Source organism: Chelmon rostratus, chromosome 14 (assembly GCF_017976325.1).
Source record: "Chelmon rostratus isolate fCheRos1 chromosome 14, fCheRos1.pri, whole genome shotgun sequence".
Classification (NCBI taxonomy): Eukaryota; Metazoa; Chordata; class Actinopteri; order Chaetodontiformes; family Chaetodontidae; genus Chelmon; species Chelmon rostratus.
The window spans coordinates 7,496,704-7,515,499 of record NC_055671.1 but is presented as its reverse complement, the minus strand read 5'-3'; the positions used below and the strand labels follow the sequence as shown (position 1 = coordinate 7,515,499).

The 18,796-nt window shown below is 42.5% G+C and overlaps 1 protein-coding gene across 2 annotated transcripts; it reads left to right on the top strand.

Annotated features, from left to right (window-relative positions):
• Window positions 1–3,656: 3,656 nt before the first annotated feature.
• On the top strand, window positions 3,657–11,680 carry LOC121617850 (protocadherin alpha-C2-like). 2 transcript variants are annotated; one of them, XM_041953098.1, is made up of 3 exons: window positions 3,657–6,198; window positions 8,002–8,038; window positions 8,957–8,976. In XM_041953098.1, exons 1-2 carry the CDS (start codon window positions 3,766–3,768, stop codon window positions 8,011–8,013), a joined length of 2,445 nt encoding a protein of 814 aa, XP_041809032.1. In that variant the 5' UTR covers window positions 3,657–3,765; the 3' UTR covers window positions 8,014–8,038; window positions 8,957–8,976. The 2 variants fall into 2 exon arrangements, with proteins under 2 accessions (XP_041809032.1, XP_041809031.1); XM_041953097.1 differs by lacking the exon at window positions 8,002–8,038 and having other exon boundaries at window positions 8,957–11,680.
• The last annotated feature ends 7,116 nt before the right edge of the window (window positions 11,681–18,796 follow it).

Genomic DNA, 18,796 nt, shown 5'->3' with positions numbered 1-18,796 from the left:
CTTCAGACGTGGAGTAGAGGCAGAAGTGGAAAGCCTTGGCCTTGCATGGACTTATATAAGAGTGCTATACAAAGATGGGTCAAATATGTAAACAATGGAATCATATTTTTGGGACTATCAACCCCATTGCCCGATTTTAACTATTTCTTCGCAGTTCCCCGCGGAGCAGCTACCCCTGTTGCATCTACAAGTTGAGGGCAAGAGCCTCAGTTAGGACGATCCTCACTCCACAACATAACCTGTGTATGTGGAGCAAGAAGGTGTTATCATTATTGTGTTGTGGCTTATGGCTCTGAGTGCCATTTAACCTTTTCTCTTGACATTCCGGTCAGTAAACGCAGGGTTTAAACTACTACTCTGGAGATAATCTTCAAGATCCATCACCTCAGACTGAGCTACTGCAGACCAGTGGGTTAATCTGGAGGCTGGCTGCCTCAGTGAGCAGCTTCATGTTCAAAAAGCTGAGTGCCAAGGGCCAGTTTCAGATTTATTTTGAGCTCTGTGAAGATCTGAGTCAGAGGGATGAAGCCTTTGAGGAAAAATAATGAATATATATCCCTGTCATTTAGAGACTACTGGGAATTTTAAATGCAAATCCAGATAGGTCAACAACTGCATCCTGCCAGTAACTGCAGATTATCAAGACAAATTTCATCAATCATTGACTGTATCACAACCACTACAACTTCAACACAACTTCTGTGCCAGAGCACAATCTGCTGTATTTCTTTATATCTCTCCCAACAATCCATAGCTCCCACAGCTCTGATAGCGCAGAGGAATCTCCTTTTCCTCCACTAGAGGGTGCCTTTCCCTAACAGATACCTCTTATGAAGAAACTAACATTAGTCTCAATATTTTTCTTTTATCACTCTTCATCTGATAACTTCTTGTACATGCATTTTATTAGAATAATCATAAGATTTCTTTTTTATATTTTCAAGGACTTGATCAAGTTTGAGCACATTTAAATTAATTTGTAAAAAAAATAATAATAAGTTCAGAACGTGACTTGCACATCACTTAACATACCAAACTTGCTGCTCATATGGTATGTACACTTGCTATTCGTATGTGTCGTGTTAGCCAGGAGCTATCAGAGCTTGTGTAAGATGAAAAAAAAGGGGAACTTCCCAAATTCAGATTTCTAAAGAAGAGCTGCTGCACTTTATAATAATTATAATAATTTTATGGCAACAATCAACAATATACAAAAGGCCTCCAGTGTAGTGAGGCAGGCTCGTGTCTTAATAGGAAGGCAGCTGTCCAGCACAAGAAACCAAATTTAAAGGGTACAGGCAAGAATCCAAAATCAAACCTACAGACAAAAAGTCAAACACAAAAGTCAGGCAGGCAGAAGCAGCTTCCAGTAACAGGGGAACAGACAAACAGAAAGACATAAAGCACATGGATGCTGACTGGACAAGGCAGCAAGGAACAAAGGATGCAGGCCAGCACATAAAGTGAGTGTCTGATGATGGAATGAGTTGCAGGTGAGGAGGAAGTCCAGGCAACTGCAGAGCAGGTGTGTAAAGTGGGATCAGGTGAGTGGTTTGATGTCAGGTGATGGGGAAAGGTAAGAAAGTCTGAGGCCATCTGCTGGATAAGTGACTAATAGCACTGAAGGACCTGGGAAAAAAGAAATGTGGCTCAAGAGGAGGAACAAGGAGCCAGACTATGACAGGATCTCACATTCACTCTCTGTCTCCTGCTCAACACACTGTTGAGCCATTGGTTTTAGAAGCAGTAGGGATATAAGACTATATATCAGCTTTCATAAAAAGGTATAAATACCGCCATAAATGCATGACTCCTATACATGTCATACTGTTCATGATAAGGGAGTGATGCATGGCCATGACTCCTATATCCCTTTGATGAGCAACTGGGTGAGAATGGCCCCTAGAATATATGACCTTCTAAAATAAAGCGTTGTATGACATGGATAATAAAAAGTTGTGCTAAAAATAAAATAAATACACAACAACAAAGCAACCAATATAAAAAAAAAAATTAAGATGCTGTAGGGGTCTTGCTGGGTGGGTTCAGAGAGGTGATGAAGACCATGGTGAGGTGTTATTGCCTTGGCTCTTCTTGTTAAGTCTGTCTGTTGTCATTACAAATCTCTTTCGCTTCAATTTGTTATCAATTCAATTAATACAACAAAACATGAATTTAAAAAATGTACTCAACATGGAAGTGTCTTAAGCATAAGCATAAGCATCTTTGCCTTGCTGCCATATTATGTGGCTGTGCACTGGGCCACTGGGTCATTGTTCAACAAGGAAAACCTTCTGTTATTCTGTCTGCCTTTGTAGCTTTTACATCACATTAATTTGGCAGACACGTTTGTCCAAAGCAACTTAGATTTTGGGCCTGACATCATGTAAAAACATTACTTGTGTAGAAATAAACTTTTTATTGGGGAGAAAATTTCAGGGTGCTAAAATCTTTTTAATATAACTACTATTTGTATAATTACTATTACTGTATAAAGTGCAATTAGCTAAATCACTCTCAAATAACTATTTAAATGCATTTACAGTAACAGATAACGTACTGTGTGTGTGTGCAGTGGGTGGAGACCAGATCCTCCTGTAATTCTCTAAATTGTCACTGGATGGCGCTAAAGGAGAGGACTATTGAGGGCCCTCCTCATCATGTCAGTGTAACACATTAAAATACAGCAGCAAACACAAATAAAAGCATTGAGTAAAAGCTGCGTGGGCCGCGGTCATGTGATGCATTAATGGTCAGTGCGCTCAGTTTAAAGCTTTACTGTAGGTCCCTCCAAATAAACAGCCAGGCACACATGCATTAGGTGCAATTGAAACCAGCTACATTTTCAACTGCATGGCTGTTGACTGTTGGTTTGATGAGGTTAGACTGAGTGAGGGATGGCCTGCAGGATGCAAAGTAGTATTATTTTGCTCTCTACTCAGCCACATAGCAAGAGTCTCACACAGTATGACAATATTACACCATAATATTGGATGTAACCACCAAAGGGACAGAGATAGATATGAACGGCAGCATACCCACAAAAAATAAACAACCAACTTAATATTCCTTAAGCTTTTTCCTGTTATTCCAATTTGTTAACACTTTGATTGTAACCATTAAAGCAGATTCTGGGTCATGTATTCTGAGAATTTTGGCAGAATTCATCAATTAAAAATAATCAATCCTTATTATGTACTTTAAATACTGACGTGTAGCATTCACAGCGTTAAAACTTTATTTTCAACGTAACATGTGTATGGTGGGAGTCTTACAGCTGAGATAAACCTCTCCAAAGAGCTACATGGGAATTTCACTTTGGGATTATGAGGTATAAGTTTCCGAACGTCAGCATAATTGTTCAAACAATGTTTCCTTCAATAATGTTAAGTTTGAGTTCAGACTACGTCATCTAATCCACCAACTGTACTTTTATCAATTAAAAAAAATGAAAAATGAAATGAAATGCAAAATTTTGAATTGCATTTTTTTTTTATTTTTGCAAATCGTGATTTCAGCCTTCCCATTCGTGCAGCCCTTCGATGCAGCGAGGCCACCCGAGCAGCCCACACAGGTGCTGCCTCCGCCTCTGCAGAGCAGCGCTGACAGAGCCCCGCTCCTCCAGCCGTACTGTGCCGTGTGTGGCCTAACTGCAGCTACAGCCACGACGCGCGGAGGCAAGAATGACACCGGCGCTCCCCGACACCAAGACAGCCTGATCGTGAGGACCCATCTGCTTCATACACATTCAGAAATAACGCAACGATGGCGCTTGTCATTGCACCTTCACGGACACGACTTATCGCGGCTGTTTTATCGTTCGGTGCGCTGTGGGGATGCGCGCTCTCCATAACTCGGTACTCTATTCCGGAAGAGATGGAAGAGGGCTCCTTTGTTGCCAATCTGGCCACCGATTTAGGTCTGGATGTTCGCAGTTTGGTGCAGCGCAGTGCAAAGCTCGATGTCATCCACAGCAAGAATTACCTCGACATCAACAAAGAGACGGGGGAGCTCCTCATCCGCGAGAAGATCGACCGGGAGAGCATATGCATGACTAAAACGACCTCGTGCTTTCTGAAAATGGATGTCATACTCGAGAACCCCATTCGCATTTTTAACATCGAGCTAGAAATCATGGACATCAACGACAACGCGCCCGTGTTCCGCAGGAGGACAATGCACTTGGACGTGTCGGAGGCAACCCCTCCCGGTGAGAGGTTTTCATTGACAAACGCCGTGGATGCAGATGTGGGGGCGAATTCAATCAAGACGTACTATCTCAGCGAGAGCAAGTACTTCAACATCGATATACAGACTGGCAGCGACGGCTCCAAGTATGTCGATTTGGTGCTGAACGGTAATTTGGACCGAGAGGAGCATGCGGTTCATAATTTGATTTTAACCGCTGTGGATGGAGGGGTGCCTCCCCGCTCAGGCACAGCCAGCATCGTTATTAACGTCCTGGATATCAACGACAACGCCCCCCTGTTCAGCCAGCCGGTGTTTGCAGTCAACGTGTCAGAGAACTCGGCTGCAGGGACAGTGGTCATGACCTTAAACGCAACAGACTTGGATGAAGGCACGAACGCACAGTTAGTATATTCATACACTCTGTACACCTCAGAGAAGACCCAGGAGCTCTTCTCACTTGATCCCAACTCAGGTGAGATCAAGGTGAAGGGGGTGATCGACTATGAGGAGAGTCAGAGCTTTGAGATGCACATACAGGCACAGGACAGGGGGGCGAGCCCGCGGTCTGGTCACTGTAAGGTCATGGTGTTCGTCACAGACCTGAACGATAACTACCCAGAGGTGACCATAAAGTCTGTGAAGAGTTCGCTGACTGAGGATGTGTCTGTAGGGACGCTGATTGCCGTGGTCAGTGTCAGCGACAGGGACTCTGGGGTCAACGGGGAGGTTGCGCTCACTTTGAACCAGCAGCAGTCTTTGCCGTTCCGCCTCAACAGATCCTCAGAGGGTTACTTCGAGCTGCTGGTGTCAAAGCCGCTGGACAGAGAGGTAACAAGCAAATATGACATCACCCTGAGGGTGACAGACAAGGGCTCGCCGCCCTTATCTGAAAATGAAACCATCACTTTAGACATTCTAGATGTCAACGATAATGCACCCACGTTCCCTCAGTCCTTCTACACCATCCATGTGGTGGAGAATAATCCACCGGGGGCGTTGTTGACATCTCTTAGCGCGTTTGACCCAGATCTCAATGAGAACCAGTACTTGGTTTATTTCATAATGGAGAAGGAGATTGTGAACACGTCTATGTCAATGCTGTTCTCCATCAACCCAGAGAATGGCGATCTTTATGCCCTGAAGACCTTTGACTATGAGAGAGAGAGGGACTTCCTCTTCCACATCGAGGCTCGAGACTCTGGTGTTCCCCCGCTGAGCAGCAATGTGACAGTTCACATCATCATTCTGGACCAAAATGACAACACTCCTCTCATAGTGTCACCGTGGCGGGCTCAGGGCTCCGTCGTAGAGGAGGTGATACCGAGGTCCACAGATAAGGGGCACCTGGTGGCCAAAGTGATCGCTATTGATGCCGATTCTGAGCAGAACTCCAGGGTCACCTATCAGCTCCTGCAGATCAGCGACACAACCCTCTTCAGCCTGGATCAGTACAACGGCGAGATCCGGACGACAAGGATGTTCAGCTACAGAGACCCGAGGCAACAGCGCCTGGTGATTGTTGCCAAAGACAACGGTGAGCCTGCTCTCTCTGCTACTGTCACCATCAAGATCTCAACAGTGGAACACGTCATGTCCTTTTCAGAGACCACAGAGCTGCCAATAGAGTACGACGTCTTCACAGACCTGAACCTGTACTTGGTGGTTGGTCTGGGGGCCGTGTCATTTCTGCTGCTGATAACCATCCTGGTTATTATAGTGCTGAAGTGTCAAAAACCAAAGCCAAAGGCCATCAAGATCCCCCCAGTGAACAGAAACAGCGTGATCAGCAGGAACAGCGTGATCAGCCAGAGAAGCTCCACCATCGCAGACTCCACCCTCATCTCCAGCGACGCCTACTGGTACAGCTTGTTCCTCGCAGAGACCAGGAAAGGCAAAGTGGTCGTGAGACAGCCGATAATTCCCAAAGGAGCTGGGTATTTTGTGTCCAGTATACCCAGGAGCATAGGGCCGAGTGAGACCACGGACTCCAGAGCATCCACACTGGAGGTACGTATAAATGCAGCGGCAGCTGGGTGGAGATGTGCTTTACTGTCATTTATTTGTCAGTTATTTTTAATGGCAGCTTTTGATGGGGCTCATGATTTTTGCCCCTGAATGGCAAAACTTTTTAAATATTTATTTTTTGTATTTACAAAAGTTTTTTTTGCAGGTTCAAGAGTTGCCCTTCCTGCTGCATGTATCCCACAGTTCCACCATTGTGTATTTATAGATATGTTCTCAATAGGTCATATATGCAAAATTATCTCAGCTTCAAGTGTCACTCTTTCATATTTCTGTTTTTGTTTCATACACATTTTATTGATTATTTGAATCATAGAGACACGTTGGTTAATTACTGCTAAAGAGATTCAAGTTGCTGGTTTTTGGCAGATACCTGATGTCGTGGTGGATTTAGTGTATAAAACACGATGCAAAATTAAAACAGTTTTAGCCAACTTTTTTGATTTGGGACCCCTCACAAAAAAGCAGTGTGCAGTCGGGGCCCCCCCCGACACGTGTCAGAGTTCTGTGAGTTATTAGCACTTCTTCCAAAGACACGTTTTCTCTCAAAACATCTCGGATTGTGTTGCTTAAACACCTGTTTTAGGCTTGAAAAGGTAAAAAATATATCTCGTGGGTCGTCTTGTGGCCCTTTGGAGGGGGCCTGACCTCGAGGTTGGGAGCCACTGGACTAAACTGCACAACTGTGTGCAGCTCCAAATGTACAGTCAGTGAAATGAAGTCGTTAAAACTGGCTCGACCTCTACCAGCTGCAACATTAAAATGCTACTGTGCATGGATGCATCAGTATTAGGAATGTGATAATGTCATATAGTCAATTCAGAGTGACCACTTTTCTTACAGAACAAGAACTTTCATATGCTATTGACACTTTTAAGTACATTTTGCAACTAATATGTCAAGCATTTTTACTGTACTTTCACTTTAGTCAAGATCTGAGTACTTCCTCCAGCACTGTGACTCTCACCTGTAATCTGAAATGCATCTTGGCTGACACCAGTGACCGAAAGATCAATGTTTATTATTGTTTAGTTCGTGTCTCAGTTATGCATCTCTGATTTTCAGTCAGTGGTCAGTGATTTTTTTAAAATTGAAATGCGATGCAAATGAAAACAAGAATTGGCAAAGTGTCATTGAGGTTGATGGTGTAAAAAAACATTATTGACATTCTGCTACACTCATACTATATTGATATTTAATGGAGTGTAATGCACCTGTTTCCAAAGACCACAGAAAAAAAGCTTCTTCTGTAAGATAACAGAGAAGTATCTGCACTTTTCATTGCATAATTAGGTCAGGCAAACACCCCCAAACTGAAAATGTGCCACTGTTCGATGTCTAATGTAGTATGTAGGTCATTTATTGCAGCTGCATAACACACAATCAGAGAATCACTAGTGGGTGTAAGAGGGGGAGTACTTCAAAGACGCCCAGACATGGAGGGATCCTCTTCAAGGACAAGAAAGCTATCGCTGCGCTAAGTGAGATGCGTCATGCTTGGGGTCTGTGGAATCTCCTGCAGCACTCCTGCACACGGTAGACTGGAGTCAGTGTAGAACTGCTGAAAGTGATCCAGATGTTGTTTTCTTTTGTACAGCTGGACCTGCAGACTATACCGCAACAAGCGACCCACTGAAAGATTAAAGAGCATGAATATGCATAAATGCACAGGTGCACATGGAGAGAGAGAGACTTGTGTATGATGTGAATGTATATATTGGAAGTGTGGGTTTGAGTGTCTGAGTTTCACACCTACCACTGAACTTGTCTCTTTTTTCTGTTCTTAAGTACTCAAAATGAAAGGAAGTCCATTCTACAACTGGAGGTATGCTGGTTGCTAACTGCATTCTGTAGAGCCACTATAAATGTGTAGACATTTTCTATCCGTTTCTATTTGGTATACGCTCTTGGTTTGGCTCAAAAATCTGTTTTGATAACCTGTCACAGTTCCCAATGCAAATCTTTACTGTAATTCAATAGAGCAGAATCAAATATTTCCTTTTGTCCCTGGTCAGACTCTGTCCCTCACAAATACAGCACTCTGTTCCAGTGCAACGCTGTTGTAAGCACTCACTTTTAAATTGGCCGGCCTCTCAAGTGCAAAAACCTATCAGCTCACTGAGAGTGGAGATTAGAATAAAATTGGCTTCCGGTCAGACTTTGTGTCGTGCACATCTGGCCAGCTTGGCGGAGCATTCAGGGCAAAGTGATGGCACAGACAGAAAAAAAGGGATTATGGAGTGAATTGTCCTGAATAGGTTCTCAGCATGTAACATACCTGAGAGCACTGACTGTTTCAACAACCTCCACATGCTTCAAATTTGTGGGCAGTGCCCAACGATAGAGCAGAGTCTATCCTTTTTTTCCCCTTCTATAGCTGTAATACTGGCCCACCAAATACCAAATAGCACATTGTGATGCCTGCCTGTGCATGCTTTAATTACACCTTCTGCTTCCCTATTGTAGTTAATAGCTTTGTCATATTTTATTTTAGCTGTGTATGTTAGTCTGATGGGTGATTTGGTGAAAAGTCAGAATCCTCAAAAACTGATTCAAAGGAATACTTTAAAAAAAACGAAAAGGAACTTAATCCATAGAAACAAGTCATTGATTTTAAATGACATGACATGTCACTGATGGTGGCAGTAACCAGTCACAATCCACTGTTGCATGAGTGAGGACTTTCTACAAGTTGATATCGAGGTCGACTTTGTGGCTAATTCTGTGTTCTGTCTCTTACCAGGAGCCCAGAAGAGAACTGCCATGATATAATCATCTCTTCATGGGAGTCTCTGGCTGAAAGCGTTCTGTGTGACTCACAAAGAAGATGTAAAACAACTGTCCTCCCTCAGTCCCTCTGCTCCAGCTGTTCCTACTCTCTCGCTCCTCCAGCCCCCCATGCAAACATCGACCACCGATCACCTCAGCTTTCTACCGTCTTTTCTCTTTTAAGCATGAATCTGCATGATTCTACAACATGTTCAAAATATTTGGACACTGAATTGAAATCAGTTATGGCAGGACATTTCTAGAGCTGCCTCATGTAGTAAATCATTCCCTCCTTCACGCTTTGAAACTCCTCAGTGGACAAATTTGCCTTCTCTCCAGGGTTTACGCTGTGTGCTGTAGTTCTAGAAACCATAAGTAGCTTACCAAGTACGCAAGTCGCCATCATGCTACATTTTTTTAAGAAAAGTTCAGAAAACAGAGACTTGCAAACACACATACGAATCAGGGTGACGATGATTCTTCCATAAATCTGATTAATACTGAAGTGTAGCTGGTAATGTCAGTGATTCAGGCTCTGCACTCGTTTTTCTTTTCTGAGTCTCAATTTCTCCTGTATTATGAGTCTCGCTGTCAGCGAGGCTCGTACTGTCAGCTAGAAACTTGCGGGTGAAATAACCAATGATCTGATTTTAGAGTTCTCCGTTTTTTTTGGGTTTTTTTTACGGTGTTTGTTGTAGTCAACAGTGATGAATGTGTGAATATGACGAAAAAAGAATGAAAGACAAGAAAACTGGAACAAACATAGGCACACTGTTTTTATTTTGGTTTGATTGTAGATGCTGTAGTTCTATAGAAATAATAATAAGGTCAGAGAAGCAAAAAGACTTTTGACACTAACATCAGGTGTGCGTTTCGTACCTTATACACATCTGTGCTGTTGTGAAACATCTGACTGGGCATACAGTTATCTTGCTGTATCAGGGAATACGGAAACTTCTGAACCGTGATCGGGATGTTCAGGATCTAGTATACGGTGTTCACCCTGTCTCCTCGTGCTGGGGTGAGAGAGCGAGGGTGTGCGGAGGAGGTGTGGCCTCAGATTACATTTTTACTCAGCGGTACTCTGACATCACAAACTGGGGCGGGGCCAGAGTGGGCGGCATGTAAAATGTCCAATGAAGACCAATGAACCGTACTTTTCAAAACAGGGTCAAATATCAATTCAGCTTTCTTCATAATAAGATATTCTCATACTTATAAGCTATTATCTTCCCAATCTTATTCTCACTGACTTTTCCCAGCCTGATGAAGCTGTCAATTCAAATATGATCTTATTCATTCATTGCACACAGTGCAAATCGCTAATCATTAATCAGTTAAAAAATACAATTACAGTGGAAAATTAAAAAAAATATTTTGTAATGATTTATCAAAAAGAGTAAGACTATTAAAAATGTATTCATCTTTGCCACGGTACAAGGGAATATAAGGTCCAGGCAAGGTGTTGTTTTATGAATATTCATGTTTTTATAGATATTTTCCGTATTAACTTTTAATGCTGCTTTTGTGAGCTTCTTCAAGGGCATTTTGTGTTGCATATTTGTAGCTTAGTGCATATGATGTTGTTTTGATAGTGTAAATAAGTTAAAATGGTAATCAGAGTACTTTTCTTGACCTCAAGGGTAGCGCTGTTGCACTACTGTGAAGCCCAGGACTTTAATTTCTCAGAAACAAGGAGCTTATTATGGCCGCTCATTAAGGTGCTAAATGATCAGATCTAATTGGGTGAGGTGAGGAGTGGGACTGGATGGTAGTTGCAGTATTCTAGTGCTGACTCTGCAGGGGAAAAAAAAAAAAACACTGCTGAACGCATAGTGCATAAGAAGTATTAAGCGGACGACAGCACTTTGAAATATGCACCGAATCTAAATGTGATCGCAGCACTCACTCAGTAATGCAGTGACTGTATTTCTAGATGTATCGAGCTCCATGCTCTGAGTCAGTGAAATCAAACCTCTCCTTCCCTCTCTCGCTGCTGCCTGGTGTCGGTGTTCCACCAGGCTGCCCAGACATAAACACAGCTGGCCGTCTGTTCTGTCAGACTAAAGACATCACTTAATGAGGGATCTCTTGCTGTGGAGTACATGTTATGTGTGCAATCAATGCCTGAACCAGCTGATTCCAACAGTGTTTAAAAGAATTCCTAAATTGCACATATAATGAGCTCCTGTGTGCCTTCTGCGTAGTAAAAGATGTACATGACTGTTGATGAATGAAATAATGTCATACAGTATTACAAATTCCAGTCACCCCAGCGATAAGATACCTTGAATTGCTATTGTTGGATAGAGGCTCGGCCTTTTGGTTTCAGAGCAGGCGTTCTACAAAGAACCGGTAGATGCATTTACTGTACATTGAACTGCTTTATACTTTGTGTTTTTTATACAGTAGACTTTTTGATATCTTCTGTATTCACTGTGATCGAATGGCACAGGAGGTGTTTGTGCTTCGCATAGTAAAAGTGTGTTTATTTCTCATTTGTGTACACAGCTCAGTTTCTCCTCTGCTAATTAGCCAGTCAGATTGTACAGTATGCTTCGAGAGTTGCATCAAACCTAATCCAGTTCCGTCCCACTCAGTGGATCAAAGACAGTATGGGAGAGAATGCTCTTGCTTTATTTTCAAGTCTAGTTAATTGTCAGATTTTGATGTTGCTTATTTGGCTTAAATGTTCTGCCTGATCATACTAGTTTGAATAAAGCTTTTTAATCTGTCGTTCTGCTGTGTCTGTGATGAAAAATGAAACAAAAGTTGTCGCGTGTGACTTCTGGAACGTGACACACACACGTGCTCCCGCTCTCCGAAACTCCCTCGCACACACACATTTTGACCCAGTTTCTCTGTATGGCGCGCTGCGCTAATTCTTGGAAATTGAAAGTAAATAAAGGGGATGTGCCTGCAGTTCAAATCGCAGAAGCAGACAAATAATAGCTTTGTCAGGATTAGTCAAAGCCCAGAGCCAAATTGCACGCTCTGCTCTTCACAGTGACCACACAGGGCTATCAGTCTGCAGTCCTGCAGGAGACTGATGTGTGAGGGCTGATGTGTGCATTTTTTGTTTGCCTGTGCTATATACCCAAATAATTCTTCCTAATAATTGCAAGCAATGTAAGTGCATTTAGAGAATCTAGGGTGTTTTTTAAAAATGTCTTAGTATGTCTTAGTGCTTCATCAGTCTTTTTCTCTTGAATGTTCTGATATGTTTTCACGCTCCACATCATACCAGATACAATAATAATAGATAAGTGAGAAATGCTGTAGAGATGTCAGGAAAAGGATAGTCGGTGCACCAATGGTTACCACTCATCTCACCAGCACTTTACAGCACTGCTACATTACAGGCCTGAAGGTCTTGTGGCTACTTGTGCTTTAAAAGGTTTGGAAGTAGGTCGGAGGACATAAACAGTGCACCTGTGGCTACATTCAGTTCACTTCATTGGTGGTCTGCACAACCAGACCCGCTGCTGTCCATGGTGCTGAAAGTGTTATTCAACCCAGCTGTGGTGCACTGGGGTGCAAAAGAGTACTTTTTATTACTGTTCAGAGGTTATTTCTCTGTCTAGTATCTTAGGTAAGAATAGTACATAGGGCAGCTATGAATAGCCACCCGCATATCTGATTTGTTCATCATTTCAAATAGTATGAATTATCAGCCGAAGGTTTCTATCGTGTACTGACACCTCCGTGTCTACATTAGAGTGGGAAGGGATTAGGAGTTTACAGACCCACCAAGCCCCTTTATCAGGAGTTTACAGTAAACAGCTTATATCACGTATATCAATCCAAGAAAAGTAGCAGCACTGAAAAGCTTTCTCATCTGCACAGCAAAGTAGTAAAAGCTTGATCAGGTGACAAACTTTAGAAAAGGTATGCAATTAAGCAGCCCATTATAAACATCATCAGGATTTCACTGTGGAGTGCTGCAGCGCTTTCATTTCTAGTCTTTGGGCTGCATCATAACTCACCTTAAAACCTTCACGATCGGAGAAGTGCTTTTGTTTGCACAGAGCTCGACTAGCAGACAGCAGTGTATTGATCCAGTAAGTGTGTTTCACTATTGAGCACTGGATTAGAATATTAAAAATGGAGATTTTCAGAGATGGATGCAAGCCGCTTAAGCATATTTTAACCAGATTATGTGGATTTGCTGAATCCTGTCTAGATTTGGTCAGTATAAAAGTCCGTTTTAAACCAGTTTCAATTTTCAGACTTTCCAGCATGAATCATAAACTTAAAAGTAGTCTCCCTTTCTATTAAACATGTAATGGTTTAGTCCTTAATAGTAGCGTTTGGAGGCCAGCTCCCTGCTGAAGGCTGTCGAGTGCGGTCAGTTCAAACTCTGGCATGTAGTGGCATTTCAGCAGAGTGTCCTCTGGTGCCCTCTGTCTGTGCTTGCAGGCCTGGAGTATGTGGAGGATGTGAGGGTAAGTGGCGTATCATCCTGTGTGAGAAAGGGATTTGGACGCTATCATAATCAGTGCAAACCGCAGTTATTATTACACTTGTCATTGTGATATAATAAGGCCATGTCAGAGTTACTTTACCTGTCAGACAAGTTTATAATCACAAATGTCTGCAAATGTCATTTTAGTACGAAACACACTCAAAAATGCTGCAGATGCACAAAAGTTGCTCATTTACTGAATCAATAAATCTTCACTCTCGCCAATCATAATTGTTGTGTACTATAGAAAAATCATGTTGCATTTACCGTCGCAGCAGCATCAGTCAAAGTGTGAGACAGGCTGCGGGTGCTTGACCCATTTGAATGAGTGAGTCAGATCAGCAGAGACGATACCCTGGCTGGGGCCCATGCACAATGGGGTCACCAGTCTTAACACCTCAGAGCCTCGGTTTGCACCACAGCTGGAAGGATAGAGTGAGGAGGTCTTAGGCAAGTGTCCAGTAATGTGTTGCTCCGTGCGGAAGTCAGAGGGAGGATGGATGCGTCACGTGTTTCATTTTGTGACAGCGCTGTGTGAAAAGATAAAGCAGCTATTGCACCGCAGCAGAAATGGATATGAACAGGTTGTCACTCCGATTTAGAGGCGCGCGCTGGACGAGGCGGGACGACAGATCTGTTACTGCATCTGCAAAGTCTGCGGTCTCACGCACTAGATCTCCACAGACAAAATCTGTCTTGTTGCCTTTACATTACAGCTGTTCAGGCCTTGTTTTGATGAGGCAAACGCTGCTGTAGATTAGAGAGAATTTATCTCTTGATTTTTGTAATATTTATATGCAGAAGGGCACGCATGAATAAGGAACAGGCTTCGCGTTCACAGGGGAACCAGGCACTGAAATAATCTGTGCTGATCTGGTGGCCAGGCTGACGGAGCACTGTGATGGGGTTAAGAGCAGTGAGATTTAGGCTCCATCTTGAGTGTAGCCTGTGGCAGGGTTTTTTTTATGTGTGGCTGCCCTTGCCATGGGGTCACTGCTGCACTAGTTTGTGTCGGCCATTCTCTGTTGGTTGTGTTAGATGACTGCATGCAAGCTGGAATCCAGCACGAATACTATGTGCAGTATATTTTGGCTATATGACCACATCTGTGTGAAAAACTTAGAGAGAGGATCGCTATAATCTCTAATACCACAGGAGTCATGTTTGAGAAGTTTAAGCTTTTAAACAATTGGTATCACATCCGATGGACAGATGGACAGACACAGACTTGCTCAAGGACATTGCAGCTGTCTCTACAATCACTGCTCCACCCTGCTGCCCAATAACCTCACTCTGAGAAAAATGCATATTTTTAGCATAAGAATGTAAAATACTAAGGAGTATCGCACCTGTCATGGCTTCCATGCACTTTTCCTTATGTTGCCATGTAAAGAGCGTAGTTTTGTGTGGGGACGGTGCATCAAATTTAGAGTGTTGATCACAGCTGGCACTGAAACATTCATCAAACAGCTGTTGCTATGGAAACACAATTTTCTGAGTCTTATGCAACAAACCCAAAATGGTTCCTATGGAAGCAGGTGAACAATCAGCAGCGCGTATGTGAATGAGAATGCAGATTCTGCTCAGATTCCTGGAAAGTGACACTGACTGTTGTACAGTTAGTGTGGGGGTGTCTGCCTGACTGGTCATTTTCTGATATGTACATTTATGTCCATCCATCCATCCACCCATCTAAGACAGCCACAGCTTCACACTGCAGAATTTTGCTGCTCCCACTACATCTTCCTGCTGCTGCCAAGATTCACAGGGTGATATTTGTTGGCCAGTGTAACTGACAGACATGTATATAAGAGGTCCATGGGCAGCTTGACGAGATGGAAGAATCAGTGAAATCATTTCAATTTATTTTCAGTGTGTTTTTTTTTATGTATGTGTCTAGTTTTACCTATTTTTCTTTATTCACTTTACTTTTTCCTGCTGTCTTTTTGACTCACTAGCTAAAAGCTTCTGTGTTTTTAATTTCTAAGCATGAACAGATGTTTTGTTGGGGAAAACATTTTGCTCAACTTATTATATTTAACATAACAACATTTCATAGTGGTCAAGCTGACTCTGCATAGATTATTCAAAGGAGCCATTCTGGCTCTCCTCCATTAGATGCATTCACCCAGTGATCTATTCTGCCTGAGGCTATCAGGACAGCCTTGCCCTGCCAGATGTTGTGACCGACTTTGCTTGTCTGTATTGGACGGATTTCCCAGACTCCCTTAGCTTCAGCCAAAAATATTGCAGCTTCACTCTCACAGAGAGTACATTCTGGTTCTGATTCTGTACTTTTGGTGGTTTTGCTGCTTGAACCAAGACAGGGTTCACAGCTGCTGCTCCTTGTTACTCAACTAAAGGCTACGTGTGTCCCACATTCAGCGGTGTCCTTCCAGTTTCCTTTTTGGTACATGAAGCAAAGGCTACTAATTCATTCACTGCCTGATCGTTGTTATCTCTAGGCTCTACCCCAAATTTTACACAAGAGAGCCATGGTTACTGACCTAGCAATCCCTCTTTAGTCTCATTTTATGTGACTCACTTGCTCCCTCAATATGTTTCCAGAACAATTCCCATTTTAGAGACACACAAAATGCACAAAGGGACATTTTCCAAAACGTACTAACCTGGGTATATTTTACAGTTAAGTCTGAAAACCGGTAATTCCAATGAATTCACACATGTTCATGCATTTTTCAGCTTTGTACATCATTCAGGGCCGTTAGACAGCAAAGATGATGGTGATAGTTGGACCCATGGAGTCCACATATTCACATTCACTTCCTTTACATGTCATTGTGACTGATGCAGTGACATTACTTGCTGTGTGGATAATTGCATTAACATGTGAATCTCCTCATCTAATACAGCCAGATATAGATTAGATTCTAATCAAAATAAATAGGGATTGTCATCCAAATGACCACGACATCTGAATTTGGCATAAGTAAATAAGGAAATATTAGAATATTGGAGTAAACCAGCTTCATTAGATCCATCTTAATAACATTATGAGCTTAAATAGATTATCATTTTAAAGATGCCAAACCAGGTTAAATGTAAATGATAAAACATTCTTCCCTTTGCATGTAAACATATCCAGTATTCACACAGCTGTGCCCACATTTATCCAGATGCAAAGTGTGGCTATGTAATGCCCTCACACTGTCATCCAACCCAGCCCCAGCCTGAGAAACTGACCCTGGTGCTGAGGTGACTCCTCAGCTGATGCTTCCTCATTCCTGGTTTGTCAGCAAATACCGAACAGTTTCTGAAATATATATTGTAAATACAGCCAAACAGTGTGTGAGATCATGGTGAAAAGTGTATTAAAGATGGTGTTGCACTACCACGAGCTGCTGTCGCAGTTTGCCACCTTGGTAATGAGCTTAAGATGTCGTAGTCACAGGAGAAGATTGTGTACATTTTAATGAAAGCAGTGGAAAATGCAGTGTTAGGCTCGGCTCTAAAATGCTCTAATTGAGATGTAGGTTTGGTAGACAGACCGCAACGGTATGCATGTGCAATTTAAGTGCACTTAGAGCCTGTGGAAGACAACATCTTTGAGAACTTCACCTCCATTAATGCTTTAGCAAAAGATACATGTATAATGCCTCAGAACTGCTTCATATTGCATGGCTTTTCCCTTCTGTCTGCAGGCTTAACTGGACATGAAATGCCACCCTGGACCACAACAGAGTCAGAACGTCGCATGTGTACTCTGACTTTCTTCATTCAGTCATAGTACATCAATGTTATCATGTTATTTAGCAGAGACCAGGTTTCCGATGGTGAAAACAGCTACCTTTATTAAATGTGTCAAGTCTACTAAAGACTAAAATAAGATTAAGAAAAATGAATAAAACTATTCAGACAAGAAAAAATTGGGTTAAAAACAGCTGTTGTTGATATAGGTCAAATCCAGAGAATGTATCTAACTCCATTAGGAGCAGCAAACACAGCAAACACTCAACAGTGCAGCAAGAGGAGTGGTCTAATCGCCCTGCTATAGGCCCCGCCTTGAGCAGACACACTCTCTTACTCCCCTTCTGGATTAAGCTCTGGCCTGGGACAAAGAAGACACACATCAGGGTGAGCAGATGGTAAGTATACTCACATTTACAAGAAGCCTCTTAAAACCCAGAACAGCAGTCAGCACTGCAAGAAAACAAAAGAAACATTTACACACTGAAGAATGATCTTCAACACATGTCTGATACATGTCGTACCAATCCAAACCAGAGAGGGGATCCCTGATGCATCTCAAATTAACTCCCAACACAGGACCAAGGGATGAGTAGCAGTCTCTTTTAGCCTGAAAATGTGCCTGTGTATAAAGGGGAGCATAAAGAGGCTTCACTAGGTGCCCAATCAGGCTTAAAGGGGACTGATTTTAAGGTAGACCAGCTAACTGTTACGTACGATTGACAGGGTCTCTGGGGGCTAGAGCGTGCCTCAGCATGCATTGGTGTTTCCGAAGCTTGTTTCATTCGGGAAGTTTACTGTTTCACGACATTGTGTTGGAGATAATAAAGAGCACTATCATTCCCAAGTCACATCACATTGACACTCATATCAAATGTGAACATACGCAGTGGCGCTGGGCCTAAGCTACGTTCATATTTCATATCAGCAAAAATATTCTATAGCTTGGCTTTTAGGACGATGCATTTCTGCATTTTAGAGTATTTATTGTTGCAGTATCACACATTGCACAATGCACTAAACAACTGTTGCAACATCTACATTTAATGCAGTACCTCTGAACAAAAGTACGGTAGACGGTAACTCACAGGCTTCTTGGACTGTCGAAGCACACATATGAGACTGAAACAGTTCAATCAGAGATGTGTTACTGTGAGCTCCAGTCTTGAAGGATGTTTTGTAAGTCACAATCCTCGAATGCTTTTCTAACAAGAATAGAAAGAAAACCCAAAGCTTCATAAGGCTCCATCCTCCAGTCGCTAGGATCCCACAAAACACCCACTGCAGTTACACTTATGGACAATGTAAATCTTGACTGGGGAAAACTTGCAAACTCAGTCTGAGCACAGGTTTGTGTGACACTTATTTTACTATGTGTTTCTTTGAGTTTTGACCAGCAGCTGCAGGGCTGGAAAGCTAATTTCTACAGAGTTAAAAAGGTGGAATTGTTGCATTTCTTGAAGGGTTAAAATATAAGAATGATCCTTGACCAAAGGAAACACTTAGAATTGTAGGTGGGCTGGCAAAGACAAAAGGCCAACTGCTTCATCTGCATGTTGATTAATGCAGCCTCAGTATTAATCTATTGTATGATAGGCTGTAATGGCTGTAATGGCCCTGGCCTATATCATGCTGGTCTTC